This window comes from Impatiens glandulifera, chromosome 8 (assembly GCF_907164915.1).
Source record: "Impatiens glandulifera chromosome 8, dImpGla2.1, whole genome shotgun sequence".
Taxonomy (NCBI): Eukaryota; Viridiplantae; Streptophyta; class Magnoliopsida; order Ericales; family Balsaminaceae; genus Impatiens; species Impatiens glandulifera.
Window position 1 is genome coordinate 19,287,924 of NC_061869.1, and position 26,123 is coordinate 19,314,046.

The 26,123-nt window shown below is 29.8% G+C and overlaps 2 protein-coding genes and 1 non-coding gene across 3 annotated transcripts; all 3 read left to right on the forward strand.

The window, feature by feature from the left end:
* The first annotated feature begins 540 nt into the window (after positions 1-540).
* LOC124913142 (repetitive organellar protein-like) lies at positions 541-4,045 on the forward strand. The gene is made up of 13 exons (XM_047453754.1): positions 541-564; positions 723-824; positions 1,476-1,940; positions 2,099-2,164; positions 2,220-2,366; positions 2,454-2,720; positions 2,786-3,028; positions 3,079-3,159; positions 3,242-3,319; positions 3,406-3,438; positions 3,567-3,641; positions 3,722-3,790; positions 3,836-4,045. The coding sequence occupies exons 1-13, from the start codon at positions 541-543 to the stop codon at positions 4,043-4,045; spliced, it is 1,860 nt and encodes a 619-aa protein (XP_047309710.1).
* Positions 4,046-19,339: 15,294 nt separating this feature from the next.
* LOC124912140 (probable carboxylesterase 16) lies at positions 19,340-21,787 on the forward strand. Its single transcript, XM_047452704.1, has 2 exons — positions 19,340-20,246; positions 20,984-21,787. The coding sequence occupies exons 1-2, from the start codon at positions 19,540-19,542 to the stop codon at positions 21,513-21,515; spliced, it is 1,239 nt and encodes a 412-aa protein (XP_047308660.1). The 5' UTR covers positions 19,340-19,539; the 3' UTR covers positions 21,516-21,787.
* A 752-nt stretch (positions 21,788-22,539) lies between these two features.
* On the forward strand, positions 22,540-22,611 carry TRNAD-GUC. Its single transcript has one exon. It is a non-coding gene; the product is annotated as a tRNA-Asp (tRNA).
* Positions 22,612-26,123: the final 3,512 nt, after the last annotated feature.

The window sequence follows — 26,123 nt, forward strand, 5'->3', positions numbered from 1 at the left end:
ATTAACGCATTTTACAATATCCGCGTTTTATGTAATCTGCATGAGTTGATTATATGCGTATTACATAAAACGTGGATATTGGAAAATGCGTATATTTTTTTACGCGTTTTATAATATCTGAGTTTTATGTAATATGCGTATAATCAACTCACGCATATTACATGAAATGCGCATATTGTAAAACGTGTATTTCGTAGTATATAGAGCTTAATTTGCCCTCATTTTAAAATTAGTATTTTCATTCTCGACTCTCCAACTTCGTTCAACATCAGTTCAACATCATCATTGATCAACTCTCATTTTCGTTCCTATTTTCAGGTGAGTTTAAGGTTTAGGCTTTATGTGTAATGTTCTTATTATTCTGGCGTTTATGTGTATGATGGATAATCCTTAGCTTTTAGGTTTATATAACTTTTAGGGTTTATGTGTGTATATGATGTTGCTTATCTGATGTTCCATCAATATCCGCGTATTACATCAGCGTATTGTAATGTTCTTATTCTGCATTCATGTATAGTTTAGGATTTATAATATCCATGTATGGCTACTTCACGAGCATTGTACGTATGTGTATATTGAAATGTTCGCGTATTGCAACTTAATTTGAATTGTTTGTTATGTTTTATCCATTTCCCGCGTATTGTCTAATGTTACTCACTTAAGTTGTTATGCTTACTCAAATGTTGTTTGTTTTTTACTTACTTGTTGTTCCTTTTTTGTAGATGGAGTCAACCATAATTCCTGAATTTGTTGCTAGGGTCTCATGGAGAGTCAATTTGTCAAACGTTGCCACCAAGTTTGCTGCAATGAATCTAATGGAAATGGTAGAGCAAACCCAATTCCGAATTTTATTCAAATGAGCCACGTCACTACGGTTCTCAAGAATGATAATCCATTAAATGCTCTTCAGGAATAGCAGCTCAAATTCTAAGCATATAAAGTTCCTCGTGAATGGAGAGGAGTTGTGCTTCGGGATGAAAGAGTATGTCTTGGTCATAGGCCTCAAATTTGGGAGATTCCCTACGGTCCATTTTCAATCAAGTTGAAGAATGTCCCCCTTTGGTGGTAAAATATTTTTAAAATAATATGATTGTTAGAACATGAGACCTTCACTCAAGATTTGTTTCCTATTATGATAAGGAAGATGCATGGAAATTGGGGTTGGTATTCCTGGTTTGACATTATCTCTTCTCCTTTGACCCAATAAGGATAACAAATATCAAACTCATCCGCATGGTCGAGGACATCGACACTTTCCTCCAATTTCCATGGGAAAGTTGTCCTTCAGAGCAACCCTAAAGGGTTTGAACAGGGACCTGGAACACTTCTGGTCGATATATTTGGACAAGAAGAAAGCCATGGGGAAGAAGAAAGACAAGAAGGTCGATGTTTCTTATACCGTATTTGGGTTCGCACTAGCCTTCCAAGTGTGGACCTATGAGGTTATCAAAACGTTTGTTCCCAAACTTGCCCAGAGGATGTTGCAAGCGCATGAGCCTGTCTTCTCAAGGATCACTCTATACAAATTCAGTAGGAAGAGAACCGCCTCTAATCTTCACACTACCTTACAAGGCAAGATTGTCAGAAAGATGGAAGTGTCTGAAGAGGAGAAGATCTTATATGGTGGGGAGGAGTTTGAAGATATGAGATGTAATTTGTATGATTCATTATTTGAATTTGATTCCAGAAGGAGGAAACATGAAGAAATTGAAGATGTAGTTCCTCCCAAACCCGACATGAGGAAGAGAAGACAAATTACTCACCTCGGCACCTCTCATTATGTTCCTACCAAACCTTTCACGAGGAGAAGAACCTGCATCCCTACTCCCAGCCCTAGCAGCTCTTATTCTATCGAGAGCACCATCAGGACTCAAGAAGATGATGATGGTTCTCAAATGACTCCAACATCAACAAATCCTCAGGATGATGATGGCCCTCAAGTGACTCTAACATCAACAACTCTCATGATGGATGTAGATTTGATCAACTAACGAATGAGGTAAATGAACTAAAAACTGAAATAAATCTCATAAAATAGATGTTGAATCAACTACAAGAACAATTTGGCATATTATCAGGCACACTAGAGGACGAATAGAGCAGGAGGAGATTGAAGGAGAAGAAGGAGGAGAATGTTGAGGTGAAGGAGGAAGACAAGGATGAGGTATGTACAATTCACGTTCATGTTTTTTGTCTAATTTTTTTACAATTCAAATAAGATTGAGGATAAAGATGTAGATGTGTTTGTGGATAAGAAGAAAAAGAAGAAGAATAATGAAGGTGGAGGAGAAAAAGAAGAACGACAAGAAGAGGTGGTGGAGATCTTGGATGTGGTGGTGGAGAAGAAGAAGAACGACAAGAAGAAGGTGGTGGAGATCTTAGATGTGGTGGTGGAGAAGGATGAGGAAGACAAAGAGAATATCGAGGAAGACAAAGATGAGTATGTGGAGTAGGTGAATGAGGAAGACAAGGATGGGGATCTATTGGAAGACAAGGATGAGGATGTGGAGAGGGTGAATGAGGAAGACAAGAATGATGATCTGTTGGAAGACAATGATGAGGATGTGGAGAAGATGAATGAGGAAGAAAAGGATGAGGATTTGTTGGAGGATAAGGATGAGGATCTGATGAATGAGGAAAATTTGGAAAAAGTGAATGTATTGATTGAGGATCTAGTGAATGAGATGGTGGAGGAAGATGTGATGAATGAGAAGATTGAGGTATGTACAATTCACGCATTTTGACGAATTTTTTGTACAGTTCACATAAGATTGATGATGTGAAGAAATTGAATGAGAAGATTAAGGATGTGGTGAATGAGATGTTGGAGGAAGATGTGATGAATGGTGAGAAGATTGAGATATGTACAATTCACGCATTTTGTCTAATTTGCGCATTTTGTCTAGTTTTTTTGTACAATTCACATAAGATTGATGATGTGCAGAAGTTGAATGATGTGGTGGATAAGGTGAATGAGAAGGTAGAGGAAGATATGATGAATGAGAAAGATGTTGTGCGGAAGGATGAAGTATGTACAATTCACGCATTTTGTATAACTTTTTTTACAATTCACATAAGATTGATGATGTGCAAAAGTTTAATGAGAAGATTGAGGATGTGGTGGATAAGGTGGAGGAGGATATTGTGTTGAAGGATGAGGTATGTACAATTCACGCATTTTGTCTAATTCACGCATTTTATCTAACTTTTGTACAATTCACATAAGATTGATGATGTTCAGAAGTTTAATGAGAATATTGAGGATGAGATGGATAAGGTGAATGATAAGGTGGAGGAGGATGTTGTGTTGAAAGATGAGGTATGTACAATTCTTGCATTTTGTCTAATTCACACATTTTGTCTAATTTTTTGTATAATTCACATAAAATTGATGATGTGCAAAAGTTTAATGAGAAAAATGAGGATGTGGTGGATAAGGTGAATGATTAGGTGGAGGAGGATGTTATGTTGAAGAATGATGTAGGTACAATTCACGCATTTTGTCTAATTCACGCATTTTGTCTAATTTTTTTGTACAATTCACATAAGATTGGGATGATGTGCAGAAGTTTAATGAGAAGATTGAGGATGTGGTGAATGAGATGGTGGAAGAAGATGTGATGAATGGTGAGAAGATTGAGGTATGTACAATTCACGCATTTTTTCTAATTTTTTGTACAATTCACATAATATTGTTGATGTGCAAAATTTTAATGAGAAGATTGAGGATGTGGAGAAGGTGAATGAGAAGGATGCGGTCCTCAAGGATGAGGATCTAGAGAAGGATGTGGTACTGAAGAATGATGATGTGTTTGTGGACAAGAAAAAGGTGTAGAAGAAAAAGGTGGACAAGAAAAAGGTGCAGAAAAAGAATGTGCAGAAGAAGAAGGTGGAGAAGAAGGAAGACAAGGAGGAGAAGGATGTATTTGTGGAGAATGTGGAGAAGAAGGTAGACAAGGAGGAGGAGGATATATTTATGGAGAAGGTGGACAAGAAGAATGAATACAAGGTAGAGGAGAAGGAGGACAATAAGAAGGACAAGTAGAGGGTGGAGGAGGATGTGGTGAAAGTCAAGGATACTGCAGTCCAATATAAGAGAAAGAGGTTGAGTTCGAGACTACTTACTCCCTACACCGACCCTTCTGGAAAAAAAATGAGGGTCAAAGATCCAATCAAGGTCGATCATTTAGTGAAATTTGATCCAAAATTGCTAAAAGAGTTGATGAGTTTTTGAGGAAAAAAATGAATTTAAAGGGGTGGATGTCAATATTGGCTTTACAGGCTATAGATTCTTCAATACAATGTTGAGGACAACTAAGTGGCTCACTAATGAGGTATTCTTCATTATAAAGTATGATTCATGCATTTTGTATAATTCACATGTATTATGGCATCATGTTTATTGTATAATTCATGTGTATTGTGCAGGAGATCAATGTCACATGTTTTCTGCTAAGAAAAAGAGAAACCACTTACCCTAAGACTTACATTAAGGATTTCACAATCGTGGATGTGCATCTAACTACTATATTTTCAGTAAACTATTTAACGTTTGTTGATGATCCAAAAGTCTTTTCTTTTGATGTAAACTTTTATGAGTACTACTGGGGTTCGGTGGAATGATATATGCTGATGTGGAGCACGATTGATGACATTTACGTGCCACTCAACCTCGAATTTCTACACTAGGTACTGTGTGTGGTGCGACTTAGAGAATGGAGAATTGGCGTGTATGATTGTGATCATTCAATTTTCAAGGAAGAAAAATTTGCACAATTCATGAAACTCATATGTGAAATGCTTATGTACTTTCTTAAACAAGTAATGTCTGACATGGAAATTGCCAAATATCCTAAGATGACCACGGACAGTTTGAGCATGGAGGTTCACAATGAAATCTCTATAATACTTTCTACACATCTGGACCATCTCTCAACAAACCATTCGAGACGAGATCTTGATATCAAGGTTTGTTGGAGCTGGTTCAAATGTGTCAAAGTCTTATAGTGAGGCAAAGTTTATGATCTATAAGACTTTTACACATTTGGATCAGCTCTTAACGAACCATCCGATACGAAATTAAGGTTTGATATCATGGTTTGTTGGAGCTAGTTCAAATGTGTGAAAATATTATAGAGAGGCAATACGCATGAGTTATTGCAATACGCGTGAGTTACAGAGGGTTATTGTAATATGCGTGAGTTGATGTAACGGAGGGTTAGTATAGAATATAGGGTTATTGTAATATGTGTGAGTTGATGATACACATATTACAACAATAACTCACGCATATGACAATACGCGTGAGTAATTTTTTTTAACTTGGATTCTTTGATACAAGAGTTTTGGTAACTTCACAAAGCTCCCAGAAACATGTTGATCGTCATCTCAAGGTATCAATCAACCTGAATGATAATCAAATCATTTAAAAACAATTTGTGAACAAAAATTGAATTTTTTATTTTAAAACTATTTTGAGGAGAAATGAACTACCCAATAGCTTTCTTATATCTCATATACTTGATTGGTACTAAAACGAGAACGCTAACGGTTCGTTTTGACCAAATCAAGAACTCAAAATTTTTAATTATTTTACAAATTTTGATTTTGATCAAACATAATCGGGATGGATCAAACATGATCCAAATAATTATCCAACATGAATACAATAATAATGAGAAGCTTTTTAGGCTGTGATTCAAGAGAATTAGCCCAAAACAGCAAACCCGATTATTTTAATTTATTAAATTCAAATTTGAGTTTTTCTTTTTAAGACTGATTGATCAGTTTTGTCTTTCAAAGAAAGCTCACAAATGATCATAAGATCAATTTCCAACCATAAAATTCAAGAACCAAACAACATAAAAACTTATGAAAACAAAAATATAAATATTGCAATTTCAAACTAGAATGAATTAAAGGATGATTGGAAACTTATCAAAGATTGGAGAACACTTCTTATACCTTAGGGAAGCTTTTGGAATGCCCGGGTCCGAGCTTTAGAGCCTTATACAAAATTTTCGAAAAATCAAAAGCTTTGAGTTTCAATGGCGGATTTTCGAAAAATTTTGATTCAGGACTTGAGATGTTATCTCTTGCCTTCGAAATGATTTAGGGGGCTATTTATAACATCCCTAAGTCGGTGGAGGCTTCAAGTGTTTTGAATCAGCCAAAAGTCATTAATGGAATTTTGGTTGTTCTTCCGACCACTTGATGAAATATGGATGAATCATCCTTATTGATGTAGGAGAAATGATCACCGTGGTAGGGTGATCATTTCAGCCTTTGAATCAGCTGAAATGGTTGACTATAGTCTATATTCCATATTTGAGAAATTAAAGACGGGACTGCATCCTTATCCCTCTGGTGATCGTGACGAAGAAGACGGTGACGATCAAAACAACGTATTTTTATGCGTTTTAACGCGTTCTGTCAATGGTCCGTCTAACGTCGTTGGAGTTTGGGCGTTCCGTTAGTGATTCGTCTAACAAATGTTAACTGGTCTGGTGCTTCTCAAGCGTGCGCATCTTCAGGCTACACGGGCGTGTTTGGAGTGTTGGATGAAAATCTAGCGCTCATCCGATGAATGTGGTTTCAGTTGTAGCCTTCCTCTAGGATTTTGGCTACAACCGATTATGATTTTATTATTATTTTAAAAACCTTACGGGTTTGTTTGAAATTGATTTTTCCTTCACCCTTTGGCTTTAATTTTGATGATTTTAAATATCTAAAATATTAAAATAAATATGACAAATATTTTACCAATTTTTTTTATATTCTAGGGTTAAATAAATATTTTAGGCGATTAAATGGGTATATCCTAAATTATTTATTTTAATTCCTTGATTTTTTTAAAATTATTTTAAGATAAAATAAGTACGAGATTTATTCCAAATAATTTTATTTTTTATTTTGACCATTTTCCTTAATTAATTATAATTTCATTATCACAATAATTAGTCTAATTAATTGTTTTATTTGGGTTTGGCCATGGGGTTAGTTACTTTGATTTTATTTATTAAAAAATAAATCAAAATAATTATTTTAATTTTATGAATTGGTATATAGATTTTTAGTGTTTACAAACATGTCCGAAACCTCGAGAAATCTCTACAACGAATCAGGAAGTACTAGTTAAGACTAGATCCGATCCACTTCTTGTTTCAACGAACTCTTCTGTCACAAATGCTAGCCAAATGGATGATGATATTATCTGAATATAACATAGTCTATACAGTACAAAATTCTATTAAGGGAATCGTTATTGTTGACTTCTTTGCTGACCAACCCATCATTGTTGAGTCAAAAGACCAACTCGAATTATCTGACGAATGAATTATGAGTATAACATCAGACACATGGAAACTGATGTTTGACAGAGCTTTTGGGAAGTAGGTTACGAAATTGGGATCATGTTAGTTAACCCAAAAGGGACGTACAACCTAATATCCATAAAACTCGAATATCCCATCACCAATAATGAGGCTGAATATGAGGCATGTCTCTTAGGTCTCAAATTGGCATATGAAAAATGGGCAACCAAACTAAAAGTCATTGGTGACTCTAACTTGGTTATATCTTAAACTAATGGCACATGACAAGTAAAAGGGAAACACTTGAAACTCTACCACGCCCACCTGACCAAACTCATGAACAAATTCGATCAAGTGTCGTTTGTTCACGCTCCAAAAAGCCAAAACTGCTTCGTAGACACCTTGGCTACTTTGGTAGCCATTACTCAAATTCCCGATGGAATCAAAGTCAAACCATTAAAAATCCAACAAAAGCAATGATCTGCTTTTGAAGTAGGAGCAGTATCTTCTTATGAGAATGCTACTAAACCCTAGTACAATACTCTCTAAAAGTATATCGAGTATAGAGAATATCCTTCTTACTTCTGAGCTAAGGAACAACGGACATTGCGCTAGTATTCTACCAACTACGCTTGGATCACCAACAGGCTTTATCATAAAAATCTTTTGACAGTCAAAACATACTCTGCATAAATAATCCTGAATCTAGAGGATCATGGAAGAATTACATGTAGGTACATGTGGTCTACACATGAATATAATGACTTTAGCCAAGAAAATACTTCATTTATGATATTATTGCTAAAACCTCGAACAAGAATGTGTGAGCTATGTAAGGATCTATCATCAGTGCTAAATCTATGCTGACATAAAGCATACACCAGCCTCGCTCCTTTATAATATGACATCCCCTTGGCCCTTTTCTATATGGGGTATCAACGTCATCAGGAAAATCTATCCCCACGCATCAAATGGACATGATTTCATACTCGTCGTTGTAGCCTCTTACAAGGTCTTGAAATTATCTCAAGTGGAAAAGTTCATCCGAACTAGCATCATCGCTAGATATGGAGTTCTTCACGCCCTAATTTTAGACCACGGTCGACACTTCCAAGGAAAAGTGTTGTAATTGCTCGACGAGTTCAAGATTGAACATCACAAATCATCGCCCTATAGACCCCTACTTCAGTGATCATTTCCCCTACACAATTAGGCACAATCACTATCTATTCTAGCAAGTAGATCCAAGAACAGCCAAAACATAATTAATGTCTTGTGACTGATTCAATCCACTTGAAGCTCTCCCGACTTAGGAAGGCTATAAATAGTCTTTCTCAACACTTCCGAAGGCAAGAGATAACATCTCAAGCCTCAAATCAAAGAAATTCAAAAATCTGCCATTGAAGCTCAAAGCTTCTAATTTTTTGAAAATTATGTATAAGGCTTTAAAACATGGATCTATGCATATCAAAAGCTTCCCTAAAGTCTAAGAAGTGTTCTTCAATCCTTGGTATACTTCCAATCATCCTTTAATTCTTACTTTAAGTTCGAATTTGAAGTTTTATATTTCAGTTTTCATAAGCTTGTATGTTGTCTGGTTGTGAATTTTAGGATTGGAAATCAATCCTATGACCATTTTTAAGCTTTTTATTTAGGTTAGAATCAATCAATCAAACATAAATAGAAAAACCCAAATTTGAATTTTGAAAATTCAAAAATCGGGTTTGATGTTCTTGGGCTAATCCTCAAGAACAACTACTCAGAAAGCATCCCAACATTATTCTAATGATATTGGACAACTATTTGGATCGTGTTTGATCCATCCAGATTATGTTTGATCAAAATCAAAAAATTCAAAATAATTGAGAATTTTGAGTTCTTGAATTATTTTAAATGAACAGGTAGTGTTCTTATTTTGGTGTCAATCAAGTATATGGAGTATAAGGAAGTTATTGTCTAGCTCCTTACACTTCAAAATATCTTTAAAACCAAAAACTCAATTTTTAGCTATAAATTGTTTTGAATAAATTGATCATCACTCATGTCGATTGATACCTTGGGGTGACATTTTAAATGTTCTTGGGAGCTATGTGAAGCTACCCAGACCTTTAGATCAAAGAATCAAAGCCTCCATCAAAATTATAAAACCTACAATTTTGATTTTCTGAGGACTAACAGGTCCGACCAATAACCGATAGGTCCCACCGAGAAATCTAACATATGACCGACAGGTTCGACCGAGGATTTTCAACTAGGACCAATATGCTCGACCGATGTTCTTCAATTAGGATCGAGATGTCTGACCGATAATTTTTACATCCGACCGAGAAGTCATACCTAAGACCGAGGAGTCTCAAACCCGATTGAGAACTCTTAAATCTAGGATAGATAACTTCCACCCAAGACTGAGAATTCTAGCACCCGACCAAGAATTCTAACCCAAGACCGAGAGTCCTTAAAACCCAAACCAAGGCTTTTCAACTAGAACCGATAGGTCCGACCAAGAATCTAAGCCCCGACCGAGTGGCTCTTGACCAAGGACTGAGGGCCCTTAGCCCTACACCGATAAAATAAACCCATGACCTAGGTCACCGGTCCTAAAGCCTATTTGGTTCCCATTTTCAAACTCCAAAATTATTTTTGTAATTTTGGAACCTTAAACCATTTTCTAAAAAATCCCGAAAAATTAGAAAATGATTTCAAAATATTGTTGGGATATTTCCAAAAAAAAAATATTTTGACGAAGGCTCATTTAAGATTTATTTTTAAATTCTAATGCCTTTTAAACTGATGTTCTTTTAAGTATTTTCCTCCTTTGTCATCATTAGCAACATGTACCAGTATTTAAATAAATGTTGTTACAATTCTTTAAATAACACATAAATTTATGCATGTCTAGGATTGGAAGAATAATCGGTAAAAATAAAGTGTTATACAATTGATTTTCAAAAGTCAAATTCATAAGTAGATACCGTTTTTAAAACGGGTACGATTGATTAAGCGCGAAAGCCCTTTTCCGAGTATCACTAAACTACGAACTAAAAAAACTATACCTAATACATTTGTACACATATGTCATTTTTATTTATTTTAGAAATTAATTGGCGACTCTATTTTAAAGAAATAATCTTTTAAATTAATTATTTTTAATTAATTTAAAAACGGATTTCTAAAAAGAATTTGATTATCGCAAATTCTCGAATTATTCAAAATTGAATCCAAATTAATTATTTTTAATTAATTTTAAAAATTGTCAGGGATCATTTAATTTTTTTTAAATAATATTTTATTTTGAGAAAAGAATTCTGACACACAAATCGATGTTAAAATTCTCGAACCTCGAGTTTTTTTTATAGAAACTAAATAGGGGTTTTTTCGGGGGTAACAACCTCTAATTTTTTGACCTTACATTTTCACTTTGGTCAAATCAACAAACTCCAAACCATCTCATTTTATATCGTGAATGTCATTTACCCACAAATTTCATAGTATATTTTAATTATCAATATCATTTCTCATACAACCATCTCAACCATCAATATTTTGAGATTTGAACCATAGTCTTTATTATGTAGGATGAACATTTCAACCATTACATCAATTAAGATTGTTGATTTATATTTATAATTTTGTATATTCATATATAATTTATATGACTAATATTATATATAATATAATATTTGTACTTTTAAAATATTTATTATATTAATATATTTAAATTAAAATTTTATTTTTAAATTTATTAATTTTTTACTAAGATTTATTATTATTATTATATATATATGAATGAATTATTATTATACTAAAGTTTATTTTTTAATATTAATTTAAATAAATTTTGAATTATTAATTTTATTTATTATGTATATTATAAATAAAAAGATGATAACTAATAATATTTTTATTTAAATAGGTTGAATTATATATATATATATATATATTTATATATATATATATATATATATATATATAATTCTATTTGTATTAAAATATTTTATTATATATATATATAGTTATATATATAACAACCTATTTAAACAAACAAAATTTATTATTGATCATTTTTACATATAATAAAATAGAGTTAAAAAGATAAATGACTAATATTTTTTAAATTTAATAATTAATTATGCATTCATTAATCTTTTTTATTAAATAAAAATTAATAATTAAATAAAAGCCTTTGATATAATTTATACTCATACCATTCACTTACGGTCGAGTTTATAATAAAAATTTGACCCAAGTATTCATTTTGTCTCACATAAGGATCCAAATTAATCATGTGTCTGGACTCGACAATTCGATCACTTTAAACTTTAAACATTTTATATACATAGATACTTATTGGTGAATTGTCAAATTATGGCCCCTTATTGAATCAATATTTTGGATATTTTCTTTCAAACATCATGATTTGAGGCTCTTTATCGTTAAAATTATACAACATGTTGTCTGAATGATTTCAAACATCGTTAACTTATTATTTACGTGATATTTATAAATAAATAAATAAAATATTCATATCACTAATTTAACTACCGAATTTCAGTGAATCTATGGTTTTGACTATCAAATTTTAGAGAATCGATTATTAAATCACTTAATTCGCTAAAATTTGATAATTAAATTAATGACATTAATATTTTATTTTTTATTATTTATAAATATCACGTATATAATAAGTTAACCACGTTTCAAACTTTTATTACAAAATTCATTTAGTATAAATTTAACATTAAGGATCACCAAATTATAATATTTGAAATAAGAGATATGAAATCTCAATTAACCCAATAAAGAGATCTAATTTAATAATTCAAGAGATATTTTTTTAATATTTTTTTATTAAAAATTATAAATTGAAAGATTAAAATAAATGTTTACTATTATTATTTATCTAAATTAAAAAATCATTGAACTTTAATCTCTTGATGATGGAGTTTTTTTTTAATAACTCTTTATTTAATCATATTTATCTATCAACTAAAAATCTGATTTGAAACTTTAATTATTCACTTTTTCTTTTAAATAGCTCAAAATCATTATTTTAAGAATAAGAGTTTGGTATTCCATCACTAAATTATTTAAGTCTACATATAATTATTTAGTATTTAAATAATTAATTAATTTTTTTCATATTCATAATTCACATGATATTAAAATTGGATAACATATTCAGGCGGATAATTTATTTACCATCACCTTCCCATTCTAATTCTATTTTTATTTCAAAAAATTTTGTCGTTCGATTCTAGAGAATCTTCGCGATACTCAAAAAAAAATTTTTTTTTATAAAATTATATAAAAGAATTTTTTAATATTATATATATGGTAAGAGAAATGATTGGGAGAAGGAATTGAGGGAATGATGTGGTGATTAGCCAAAAAAATAACAAAATTTCTCTCTCTTTTCTCTCTCTTCACCTTTTATCCTTTTTCCAACCAGTAGTGACACATCATTCCCTCTCACATTCTCTCCCTCAAATTCCCTCCCTCTATCACTCCTCATATGGTAATATATTTTAAAAATTATATTATTGTAAAGAAATAAACTTAAATTCTTATAAAATATAAAAAATAAATCAATATATTTGTGATATTAAATATTAATGTTAAAAGTAGAATCGGTGAGACATTAAGTAGGGGACACAAATATCATCGTCCCATCCCCAATTATTACCGACCAAATCGGGAAAAAATGCCCATAACAAGGCAATTTAGTTCAAAAATCGCGAGACAGATTATAAATGTCATCATAAATATATATTTAAAAAAAACTCCTATAACAAATTTACTTAAATCTTTTGATATGATTAAAAACTCTTTGTTTGTCTTCCATATCTGTATATATATATATAATAATACTTAATTTTCAAAGTGTCTGAATTACTGAGTCGAGAGCGGTGGTTAATTTGGATATATATGTTAAATGAATATTTGGGTTCGATTATGGGTTGACCCGCCCATAAACTTCAAACGGTTAAAAATAAAATTAAAATTGCTATATGTATGTTTTGAAGTTGCAACCTAACAAAAACAAGTACAACCTTTTAACTAACTATGCTAATAAGACTTTATATTTTAAATTCAAGTTTCAAACTTGCAACCTAACAAAGACAAGTACAACCCTTTAACCAATTAGGCTAATAAAACTTTATATTTTAACTTCAATATCAAATTTGATGAACGTGGGACATTTTAATAATATAAGTTCAACTTTTTAACTAACTAACATATATATAATGATACTTAATTTTCAAAGTGTCTGGATTGCCGGGTCGAGAGTTGTAGTTAATTTGGATATATACGTGAGAGTAAATGGATACTTGGGTCGGATTATGGGTTGACCCGTCCATAAACTGCAAACGGTTAAAAATAAAATTAAAAATGTTATATATATGTTTCGAATTTGCAACCTAACAAAACAAGTACAACAATTTAACCAAGTGTGATTGACATGTGGTTTTCCAAGAGATAATAGGCCGATATCAATTGAAAGTGGTTAAAAAATATAAATCAAATATTTGATCGATCAAAGTGTGAGGTCACGATACTAAATGTTAAAAAATATAAATCAATTATTTGATTGACCAAAGTAAAAGTGTAAGGTCACGAGATGATAGATTCATTCGAAAAAATATGTGATGAGATGAGAAGATAAATTATTTTACCGAAGTGAATAAAATATGGAATGAGAGTGTTCTATTTTTTATTTTAATATATTATTCGTGATTTATTAAAAAAAATTAAACATCTGAGTACATATTTTTTTTTATTAAATTTATTTTATTTATATTTTATGCCCCAGAAAAGATATTAAAGTAGCCATTATATTAAATGTATATAATGCAATTATGCAAGTTGAAGTTTATTTTGATAGCAGAAAGAAGTTGAATAGACTCTTAAACGATTGAGGTTGTTGAAGTACTTTTCCAAGTGAAACTTAATACTTAGGGTTGATACGCAGATTCAAGACTCATTTCATAAATGGATCAATTTTTTCATTTCTTAATTGTGGGTTAGACAAAAAATAATAATAATAATAATAAATAAATAAATAAATTTGAAGGGTAATAGGTATAATGTATTTATATATTTAATTATTTAATTAAGTTGAAATATTTTCTTATACACTTGATTTTGTTTTAAATTCCTCATTATATATTTATTTTTGTTTAAAACTGTTTCTCATACATTTTTTTTAAAATTATTCTTTATATATTTATTTTTGTTTGAATTATACCTTAAGGTAGCGTTTGATACATGGTACTAGTTATATAGGTATAAATTATAGAGTGGTATAAATTATAGGATATATTAAGAAGTGTAAATTATATGAGTTATAGACTTATAGTTTAGTTGAGAATATAAAAGATGTATAAATTATATAGATTTTATTATATTGTGTTTGGTCAGTAGTATAAGAAATGAGTAACACGTGTAAAAGACTATTTTACTCTTATATAAATTATTTTTAATTATTATTTTAATATTTAATTTATATGTAATTTGTATTATTAATTATATTAAAATTAATAAAAAAATAATATTTAATCACCATATAAATATATTTTTAAAATAAATAATTATCTGATTTACATTATTTTATATATAATTTAACTTATATAAATATATAAATAAAACATATTTATATATTAATTAATATTTAATAATTAATTTTAAAATTTATGTATTATTATAAATATTTGTATATTTAAAAAAATTTATTAATTGTTTTTATAAAATAATAATAATAATAATTTTATAAAATAATATTTGAAATTAGAATGTATAATTATATATTTAGTTTCAAAAATAAATTATATTAATTAATAATAATAATATTTAGTTATACTTTATTATTATTATATTTTAAAATATAATAAAGAAATTAAAATTTTAAAATATAATAAAGAAATTAAAATTTTAATAAATTTATATTTTTGATTCACATTATTTGTTAATTATATTTCAAATAATATATTTTTTTCTAAGGAGATAAAAAATTATTTAATTGCACATTTATTATTATTATTATTTAAATTAGAAAATTAAACACATTTAAATATAAATAAATATTAGTTATAGTTTATTATTATTATTATATTTTAAAATATAATAAAAAATATTAAAATTTTAATATTTTTATAAAATTAAAAGGTAAAAGATAATTATAAAAATTTATAAATTTTGTAATAGGTATAGGTAGGTATTATGTTATACCATATTAAGGTATAAATAATACTTGAAATAATATTGTATACATATTATTTAATAAATCAAACAGTTATTGTAATTTACTGTAAATAAGTTATACTTCATCCCATACCAAACATAGCCTAAATATTTAAAAGCATTTAAAATGTTATAAACTGTTAATTTATATTAAAAATATATACAAATACCTCTTACGTGTATATCCATTTTTTTTATAAGTCTTACGGTGGACAAAACTTTAACATTCATCTTAAGATGGTTTTTTCAACTTCGTTTTCAAACTACGACGCATTTTCTATGTTCTATTTCCAGACAAAGACGTTGCAAACTAAAGTTGCGACGAAGTTGTTACTCATTTGTCTAATAAATATTTAGATATCGTGTGTTTGAGTTGTGTCCTTAAAATCATCTCTAAGAAATAAAAATATTGATATTAAAGGAGAGTAAAATGTCCAATAGTTATAGAGTTAAAATATAAATAATATGATTGAAATTACGAAATATAAAATATGATATCGTAATATAAAAATTTTAATATGTTTGAATCGGTTGGCTAAACCAGGCATACACTAAAATGACGGATATCTTTTTAGTGAGAATAAGTTGAGAGTGAAAATGAATGTAATTTGATTTTAAAATGAAATAAGTTTATTAGTCAAAATAAGTTATAATTCAAATATTAAAAACACAATCCGATTGAAATCTTTATACCTGATCTATTGATATTGATGATTTTAAATTAGTTATCAAGATTATTCAAATTCAAATTTGGAGTTAATTATTTATTTTTGTATTATTTGAAAAAAATTAATTATTTTAAACAAAAATAAATATATAATAAACCATTTAAAGCATAATTATATTTACCTAGAATATTATACATATTACTCTATCTTTAAAATATTATATAAAAATAATATATTGTTGCAACTCTTAAAATTGATAGTTCAAACTTACCTGGACTAACAAGATCTTAGATCATCTCCAACTCACCTACAAACTCATCTCTATAATAGGTTTTAATCCTCCAACCCACCTGTAAACTCAACTGCATTTTAAGTTTTTCTGTAAATTTTCTCTCCTCCAAACTCAAATTTGCTGGGACACTGTTCACATACTCAAAAGTTTTTAAAACTTTCATTTCAGTCCTTTTATTTTGTTTTTAATTAATTTACATAACTTATTTATATTTTAATTTGTTTACATATTTTATTTATTTATATTTTAATTTATTTATATAATTTATTTATATTTTAATTTATTTATATGTTTAATTCATGATAATTTTAATTTGTTTATATGATTAACTTATATTTAAATTTGTTTATATTTACATTATATATTTTTTAAGTATTATAAATTCATAATAATAAACAATATTGATAAAAAAAAAATAATAAATAATAAAAACAATTTTAATAAAATTAAACACGTAGAAAAACCGAAAAAATACAATAATCCATTACATAACTAAGAAATTGAAAAAGACATCCCGATTATATAACTAAGAAATTGTAAAAGACATTCCGATTACATTAATAAGTTGTTGTAAAGTTATGGGTTCAATTTGTAAATTTAGATAAATATATAAATAATATTGAAAAAATTAAAAATTATTATAAAAAGAAATATTCTGAGAATATTCTTTTGACTTTAAGTTTGGGTTTGGGATGAATTTGATGGAATGTTTAATGGATTTTGGGTTTGAGAATAGATATTTTTATCTGTCTTTATTTCTCTTATTCCTCAAATTCTATTTTTTTAAGAGATTTTAGTAATTTATTTATGAATTTTGTTCTACTGTAATATTTTTGTGAATGACTTCTTTCTTATTTAATTTAATTTAATATAAATAAAATAAAATTAATAATTTTTTATTTAATTTTTGATTCATGACTTATAGTAATAAAAAATATTGTTTTGTCTAATATTTGATTACTCTTTTATTGTTTGATGAATGAGTTGATATTATTATCATATTATTATTATTAATTTATTTATTTTTGTATTGAAGAATTTTTATTATTAAAAGGATAAGACATTGTTATATTTAAACATTGACTAAACAATTTTAAAATAATTAATAATGAATGTTAATATAATAAAAAAGATATATATATATATATAATTAAAATAATTAATAATAAATTCTTTTATATATATATATATATAAAAAAAAAATAAAATTAAAATAATAAATACTTAATAAACTTATTAAAAAAAGATAAAAGTAGATTGTTAATTAAATGAAAAAGTTGGAGAAAGAAAATATATTAATATTTAATTAATAAATATATAAATTAAAAAATTAAACTAACTATGTTTATTAACATAGGTTAGATGAGCCTATTTTCTTTTATAGTATTTATGTTTAAATGATCTTTTATTAATATGTCTAAATGATCTAATTGTATAAGTATATGCATTTATGTGAGTTTTTTTCCTTGTTAAAATTATACAAAATAAGATTTTGTATTAATGATTTTAAACGCGATTAACTTATTATTTATGTATCATTTATAAATAAATAAATAAAAGATCCATGTCACTAATTTAACTACCGAATTTCAACGAATTGAGGGTTTTGACTACTAATCATCTGAAATTCGGTAGTCAAAACCCCTAATTCTCTGAAATTCGGTAGCTAAATTTAGGAGTGTTTATCGGTTCAGTTTTCGGGTTATTCGAGATTTTAGTTCGGGTTCTTCGAGATTTTAGTTCGGGTTCTTTGAATTTTTATTTTTTTTAAACAAATTCGAAAAACGTACTGATTTGAATAAATTAAAATTCGATTTATTTGAATTTGGTGAATTCAAATTCGATCGGATATTCGGTTCAGACCAAATATTGAACATCACTTACCCATAAGATGAATGCAATTTTTTTAAAAGAGTTAACAAAATAAATAAGTTGTTAGAGAGATCTTATCTACTTGAATTATAAAAAAATTATAAATCACACAAACTAAGCTTAGTGACTCACCGCCAATATTCGGCGATTGAACGACGAAAGTAAAACAATGTTGACGACGATAATATATGACAGTGGAGATGTGTTGATGACTGTGGTGATACTACTAGTGAAATAGTTAGATATGTGAAAAATTTAAATATTTTTAAAGTTAGAGATGATGTGGACAACTAAAAGGACCACAAATGCTAGGAAAATGAGTGACTAGAGAAAGGGGAAAATGAACAAGTGATTATAGATTTACTAAATTATTGAGCTGGATATTAGGGATCTAATAGGAGATTCATGATAATTTAATATATAACATGTAATAAATTATATAATATATAATAAAAATAAATAATAAAAATTGAATTCGATTTGATTTTTGAGTTGAAACATAAATTTGAAAATCAAACCGAAAACCGAATTTGAATTCGAATCAATTTAGAATTTAATTCGAAAACCGAAAATATAATTCGAATTCGGTACTGAAGACCAAATATTGAACACCACTAATTAAATTAGTGACACAAATATTTTATTTATTTATAATATCACGTAAATAATAAGTTAACCACGTTTTAAACATTTTAAATAGTATAATAATATAATAATAATAATAATAATTATTATTATTATAAAATTTTTTAAAAAAATTGTCAAAAATCCCAATTTACCCGAACCCAATTTCAAAAGTTGATTTTTTTTTTTTTTTTTATAATTATCTTAAAAATATGATTCCTAAAATACTTATCATTTATGTTGCAATGACCTGCTCAAAGGCTGGACTTTTATTACTCCATGAATGTGGAGACCATTCAAAAATTCAAACCACTAGAAGCTTCTTCTTTGTCTCCTCTCTGAAATTACCGCGCTTTCCACCCATTTACATACAGATGGCGACAACTGTAGATAACTCTCGTTTGAATTATTCTCCTTTCTCTACCTTACCTACCATTTACGTTCTTCATTTCTCAATCCTCTTCCCTTACCAAAAAGGAGAAGACTTTCGCTTCAGATCTCTTCTTCCTTTCTCTTCCCCTTCAGGCTTTCAATGCCAGGGGTCACTGTCAAGCTCTACAGCGTTCTCTTCAAGTTTCTTCTCAAACGTCGATTGGAAACCCTAGCCGATTCTTCTCTCAAATTTGACTCTTTCGGCGTCACATCGCGCCCAGACGAACCCGCCGCCGCCGCAAAACCATTCTTTGGTGAAGATGGTGTCGCCACCAAGGACATTCATATTGACCCTTTAACTTCTCTCTCTCTACGAATATTTCTTCCCGAATCCGCCATTTCTAGAACATACCCAGTTTCTACTTTTAAAATTGGATCTCCCCGATATCAAGCAAAAGTCTCTCCCGAAGTAGACGCAGCAGACGGTGGATCATACGGGGGTTATTCCCCAGCTGTGGATAAGAGTTGTCGGAACTTGCGGAAGCTTCCTGTGATTTTGCAATTTCATGGAGGAGGATTTGTAAGTGGGTGTAATGATGGTTTGGCAAATGATTTGTTCTGTAGACGAATAGCGAAGCTGCTTGATTCGATTGTGATATCTGTTGGGTATAGACTTGCTCCTGAGAGTCGGTATCCAGCTGCTTTTGAGGATGGGATGAATGTGTTACGTTGGTTGGGAAAACAAGCGAATTTAGTAGATTGCATTGTTGGTGGTGGTTCTAGGAGGTTAAATCGGCAGCAAATTGTTGATGGTTTTGGAGTTTCCATGGTTGAACCCTGGTTAGCTGCCCATGGAGATCCATCGAGGTAAAGAACTGTGTTTCCTTCTCCTCTCTGACTATATTGCCATTTATTGTATCAGAGAAGTTTAACTGTCATCTTATTGATTATAAGCACTTCCATGGATGAAGTTTACTAGTAGGAGCTAGGAGCTAGGAAGTTGTTGTTCCATCAAAATTAAGGTTGAAACTAGACCTGAAGCTTTCAGCATTTGATCTTGATTATCCCAATCCCATCCCAAATGACAAGGAAATCCAAAATCTCAATTCAATCTAAGAATCATCATCCTTAACCAAAATGTCACAACAAAGCAAACCACAACCCCTATCCAAATGATCTTGATGACTGTGAGATGATGTGTTAGCCTTCCCCAAGGAAATGTTTCTGGTCTAAATAAAAAAGACCCAAATTATGTTTACTCATTTAAATTTGTGTTTCGTTTTCCCTCCCTTTCTTGCTAGGATTGAAAATCCTTTTGCTTACATACCCATTAGATTAAGTACTTAAGTTTCCAAAATAGTGTAAAAGGAAGTGCTTCTAAGAATCATTGGTATTTGACATAAATGGTTTCATTATTTTATCTAGACATGTATATAAAAGTTTTGAATCTCTTTAGATAAAAGATCTTTCATCGTTACAAAATTTTTGTTAATGGATTGGCCCACGCGTTCATTATAATGGAAAAATGGTAGTTTAAGTGAAAAAGAGATAGGTCTTAAAAGTTCATTTCTCACTAAGAACACTCTGATTTGATCATTGAACAGATGTTTGCTACTTGGAGTGAGCTGCGGTTCAAACATAGCCAATTACATTGCTTGCAAAGCCAGGGAAGCTGGCAAACTTCTAGACCCTGTAAAAATAGTTGGTCAAGTTTTAATGTATCCCTTCTTCATTGGTACAATTCCAACACCTTCCGAAATCAAGTTGGCAAATTCCTACTTCTACGACAAAGCTAACTGCATTCTTGCATGGAAACTGTTCCTCCCCAATGAAGAATTCAGTTTAGACCATCCAGCAGCGAATCCTCTTAAAACCACGAGAAATCTGAGACAAATGCCTCCTACACTAACAGTTGTGGCTGAACATGACTGGATGCGTGATCGAGCCATTGCTTATTCTGAAGAGCTAAGGAAGGCTAATGTGGACGCTCCTCTTCTTGATTATAAAGATGCTGTCCATGAATTTGCGACCCTCGACGTTCTTCTTAAGACTCCTCAAGCATTGGCTTGTGCTGATGATATTGCTATATGGGCTAAGAAGTATATATCTCCTAGAGGCCATGAGTTTTCCTATTGACTATTTGTTGCAGATGGGGGAAAAATAACAAGGAAAGAAGCATCATTGATTCTTTGTTTATTTTTGTAAAGAGTTTTCTCTTTTCTTTGTATAGTTTTTCCTAGCGATTCTTTCGTTCTTGACTCGGTTTGCACATTTAGTTTATTTTGATAAACAAATATCCATTATGTAATGAGGTGTGATGGAAAGATAAATTTATTTTGTATAAATGTGTGGTTGGTTAGTTGATTATGAGATTGAAATCATTATGTTAAATAGGTTTTGGAAAACTATCAACGTTTTAAGATGATGACTATATATATATTAAGTCTGAGTTAATTATCATTAAAAATACTATATTAAACAAGTCAATTATCATTAGAAATATCATATTAAAATAAGAAACTATGATGGTAGATTACATTGATTATTTTATATGCACAAACACTAGGCAAATAAAAATGTAACTATTTTTAACCAAATATTTATTATATATATATATATATTATATTTTATTTTGATTAGTTTGATCATATGATATATAAGACTTTCATATATACAGTGAATTAATGAAGTAAAAAGTTCTCTTAAACAAAAAGTATTTGAATTAGAAAATGTTTTGGAACTAAAAACTTATTATCTTAAGTTGCAGATTAATTCAAACTCAAACTACTATATTAAAATTATATTAAAATGAAAGGTTAAAATAATGAGTTGTTGTCTTCGTGGCGGAACCAAACCAAAGCCAGCATAGACCTGTGCATTCGGGCATTAATGCACAGGCATTAATTAATGAGTAATGATATATATACAACACTCTTATACATCACCTTTATACAGCACGTACCTCATTTGAAAAGAAAGATAAAATATATCTTAAAAAAATACAAGAAAGAAAAATATTTTATCTTTCTTTCCAAATGAGGTAGGTGCTGTATATATCATTACTCTTGATTAATATAGTAAGATAGAAAGAATATGATAGGTTTTAAATAGATACACGTAAGATTGAAAGAATATAATAGATTGAATTATGTATCAACAAGTCGTTGTAGTATAGTGGTAAGTATTCCCGCCTGTCACGCGGGTGACCCGGGTTCGATCCCCGGCAACGGCGTAATTTTTTGTCAACCATTTGGTCATAACTATCCTTGAAAACAATTTCGTAAAGTGTGTAGAAGTTTTCAAGATGTTTGCTTTAAAAAGTTTTCATGGTTAGAGTATTACATATCAAATAACGACGTTTATTTTTTTCATACAGCAGTTCTAACTACGATTTTCTTCAGAAAACTTAGTTGGTATAACTTTCATATAAACAAAAAATGTAAGGCTCTCACAAATTGTGTTAGAGATACCAAATCATTAGCTAGGCTAGAAACTGCATAATATAATAAACACATAAACTGTAACCTAGTTGATTCATTATTAATTGTCAACCATTTGGTCATAGCTATCTTCGAAAACAATTTGGTAAAGTGTGTAGGAGTTTTCAAGATGTTTGGTTTAAAAAGTTTTCATAGTTAGAGTATAACATATCAAAAGATGATGTTTTTTTTTTTTTGTTTTTGGTGCTATCTCTTTACAAACTCTTATAGAGGATGTCGAGTTAGAGATGAGGCATTTACTAATGCAGTAATAAAAATTGGAGAAAACCGATTGAAATATTTAATACACATGTTGGTGGTGTAGCTAGTGTTCACAATGACGCAAGAACACAACTTGAGGCTTTTCAAAATCAACGACAAAGTGTTTCACATTTGCTACAAGCACAAGAGCACGTAATGAATGTTGCGTATCGTACGGCAACGGCGTAATTTTTTTCATACAGCAGTTTTGACTACGATTTTCTTCATGAACCTTTGTTGGTATGACTTACATATAAACAAAAAGTCTCTCACAAATTGTGTTAAGGATACCAAATCATTAGCTAGTTGATTCATTATCAGTTGTCAACCATTTGGTCATAACTATCCTTGAAAACAATTTGGTAAAGTGTGTAGGAGTTTTCAAGATGTTTTCTTTAAAAAGTTTTCATGGTTAGAGTATTACATATCAAATAACGACGTTTATTTTTTCATACAGCAGTTCTAACTACGATTTTCTTCAGAAAACTTAGTTGGTATGACTTTCATATAAACAAAAAATGTAAGGCTCTCACGAATTGTGTTAGAGATACCAAATCATTAGCTAGGCTAGAAACTGCATGATATAATAAACACATAAACTGCAACCTAGTTGATTCATTATTAATTGTCAACCAATTGGTCATAGCTATCCTCGAAAACAATTTGGTAAAGTGTGTAGGAGGTTTCAAGATGTTTGGTTTAAAAAGTTTTCATGGTTAGAGTATAACATATCAAAAGATGATGTTTTTTGTTTTTGGTGCTATCTCTTTACAAACTCTTATAGAGGATGTCGAGTTAGAGATGAGGCATTTACTAATGCAGGAATAAAAATTGGAGAAAACTGATTGAAATATTTAATACACATGTTGGTGGTGTAGTTAGTGTTCACAATGACGCAAGAACACAACTTGAGGCTTTTCAAAATCAACGACAAAGTGTTTCACATTTGCTACAAGCATAGGAGCACGTAATGAAGGTTGCGTATCGTACTCGATTAACGACAACTTTAAATGTTACATGTTTTCTTTTGATGGAAGGTTTGACTTTTCGTGGACATGACGAGTAAATGAAGACTTGTAGGACACAATTGTCTCATCTTGTTTGTACATCCCCAATTTAGTATTGGTGATAGTAGTTTAAGTGTAAGAAAATAATTATTCTATTAGTATGTACCTAATTTTTTATTTTTGTTATCGTTACTTCTTGTATTATTTTTGATATAATTGTTATATAACTAAAAAAAATGATATATTATAAGATTTAAGTATTTTTGAGCCCATGTTAAAATTTGATTATGGTTCTGTCACGGGTTGTGTTAGTTTTTTTCAGAAATTTAATTGAATTGCTAGAAAACATTCTTTGTCACAAAAAATATAATATATTTAAAAAATTGAAGACTTTGGTCATATTAATTGGTCATATTAATTAGAGCAATAATTATTCTTTAACTATTATCAATTTAAAGAGAATTATGTCATAAAATACAATGAAACTTCACCAACAATAGAAAGTATCAAGTAAACTACCTCAAGGGTAGGGTAGGTATATGCATGAAAAATTAGAATAAGAAAGATTTGTTTATGCACATAATATATGTGTTTGACTACATTCCAAGACATGCAATATATCAAGAATAATGACAAAAATACATAAATGATAGTTATTATGAAATTTAGGAATATAACATTAAGACTTAATCATGTGCATGAATACCAAGTTAAAAGGATCTAATATAACAATTTTAAGAACTATATTATGTTGTACTTGACACAACTTTTTTTTATTATATTGGATCATCTTTTGCATTGGATCACAAAAGTGATGCCCAAGCTAAACTCTAAGTTAAACTTTTCATATTATAAATTTGGTTGACTATTTGATTCATATTATAATAAGTATTTAAACACTAACTATTTGGAAAACTTGTAGTATTCATTCATGTGCAGCATTGAACTTTTCATATTATAAATTTGGTTTGACTATTTGATTCATATTATAATAAGTATTTAAACACTTTAACTATTTTGAAAAGATATAGTATTGATTTATGTGCAACGTTCATATTAGGATTTGTATCTCCCAAATCCGACCAGCTTGAAACAATCTGTAAAAATACAAGAAAGAAGAACATAAGAAAACACAGATTTATAGTGGTTCACTCAAATTACTCAAATTGAGCTACATCAACTTCAGCCACCACCAGATTTCACTATGAAGAAGAATAAAGAATACAAAGTTTTTGCCTCACACTTTATCTCTTTAGAATTCAGTCTCTTCAATGTAAACCCTTAATAATCACATATTTATAAGGTAAACATTCAGGTAATAAACTTAAATAACTTTGGTCAGGCCCAAGCCCAAAACCAAAAAAAGAAAATCCAATAAACTCTAATTAACAATGTAGAGTTTATTATAAGTGTAAGTTTCATAACTCAACAATCTCCCACTTGGAGACTAACTTCATCATCTCTCGATCGGTAGTGGCTTTCCATTCGGTGTCTTAACATAGAAGACCAACTGAAATTGCACACAACTTCAGTTTCTCATTTGTCACAGCTTTCGTCAACATATCAGCTGAATTCTCACTCCCGGGAATCTTCTCAAGAGCTAATACTCCATCTTCTAAAGTTGACCGGATAAAATGATAACGAACCTGCATATGCTTCGTCCTGCCATAATAAACATGATTCTTTGCCAAATGAATGACACTATGACTGTCGCATCGCAACACACTTCCCTCGTAGTATTGACCCAATTCTAGCAAAAATGGTTGTAACCACATCATCTCCTTAGCAGCCTCTGTCACAGCAACATACTTTGCCTCACAACTAGAAAGAGCAACAATCTTCTACAATTTTGAAACCCAACTGATTGCAGTACCTCCCAAAATATAAATGTACCATGTTGTGCTCTTCCTACTATCAACATCACCATCATTGTCAGCATCAACATATCCTTCTAAACCCATATTAGACTTTCGAAAACACAAAGCGAGACCCGTACT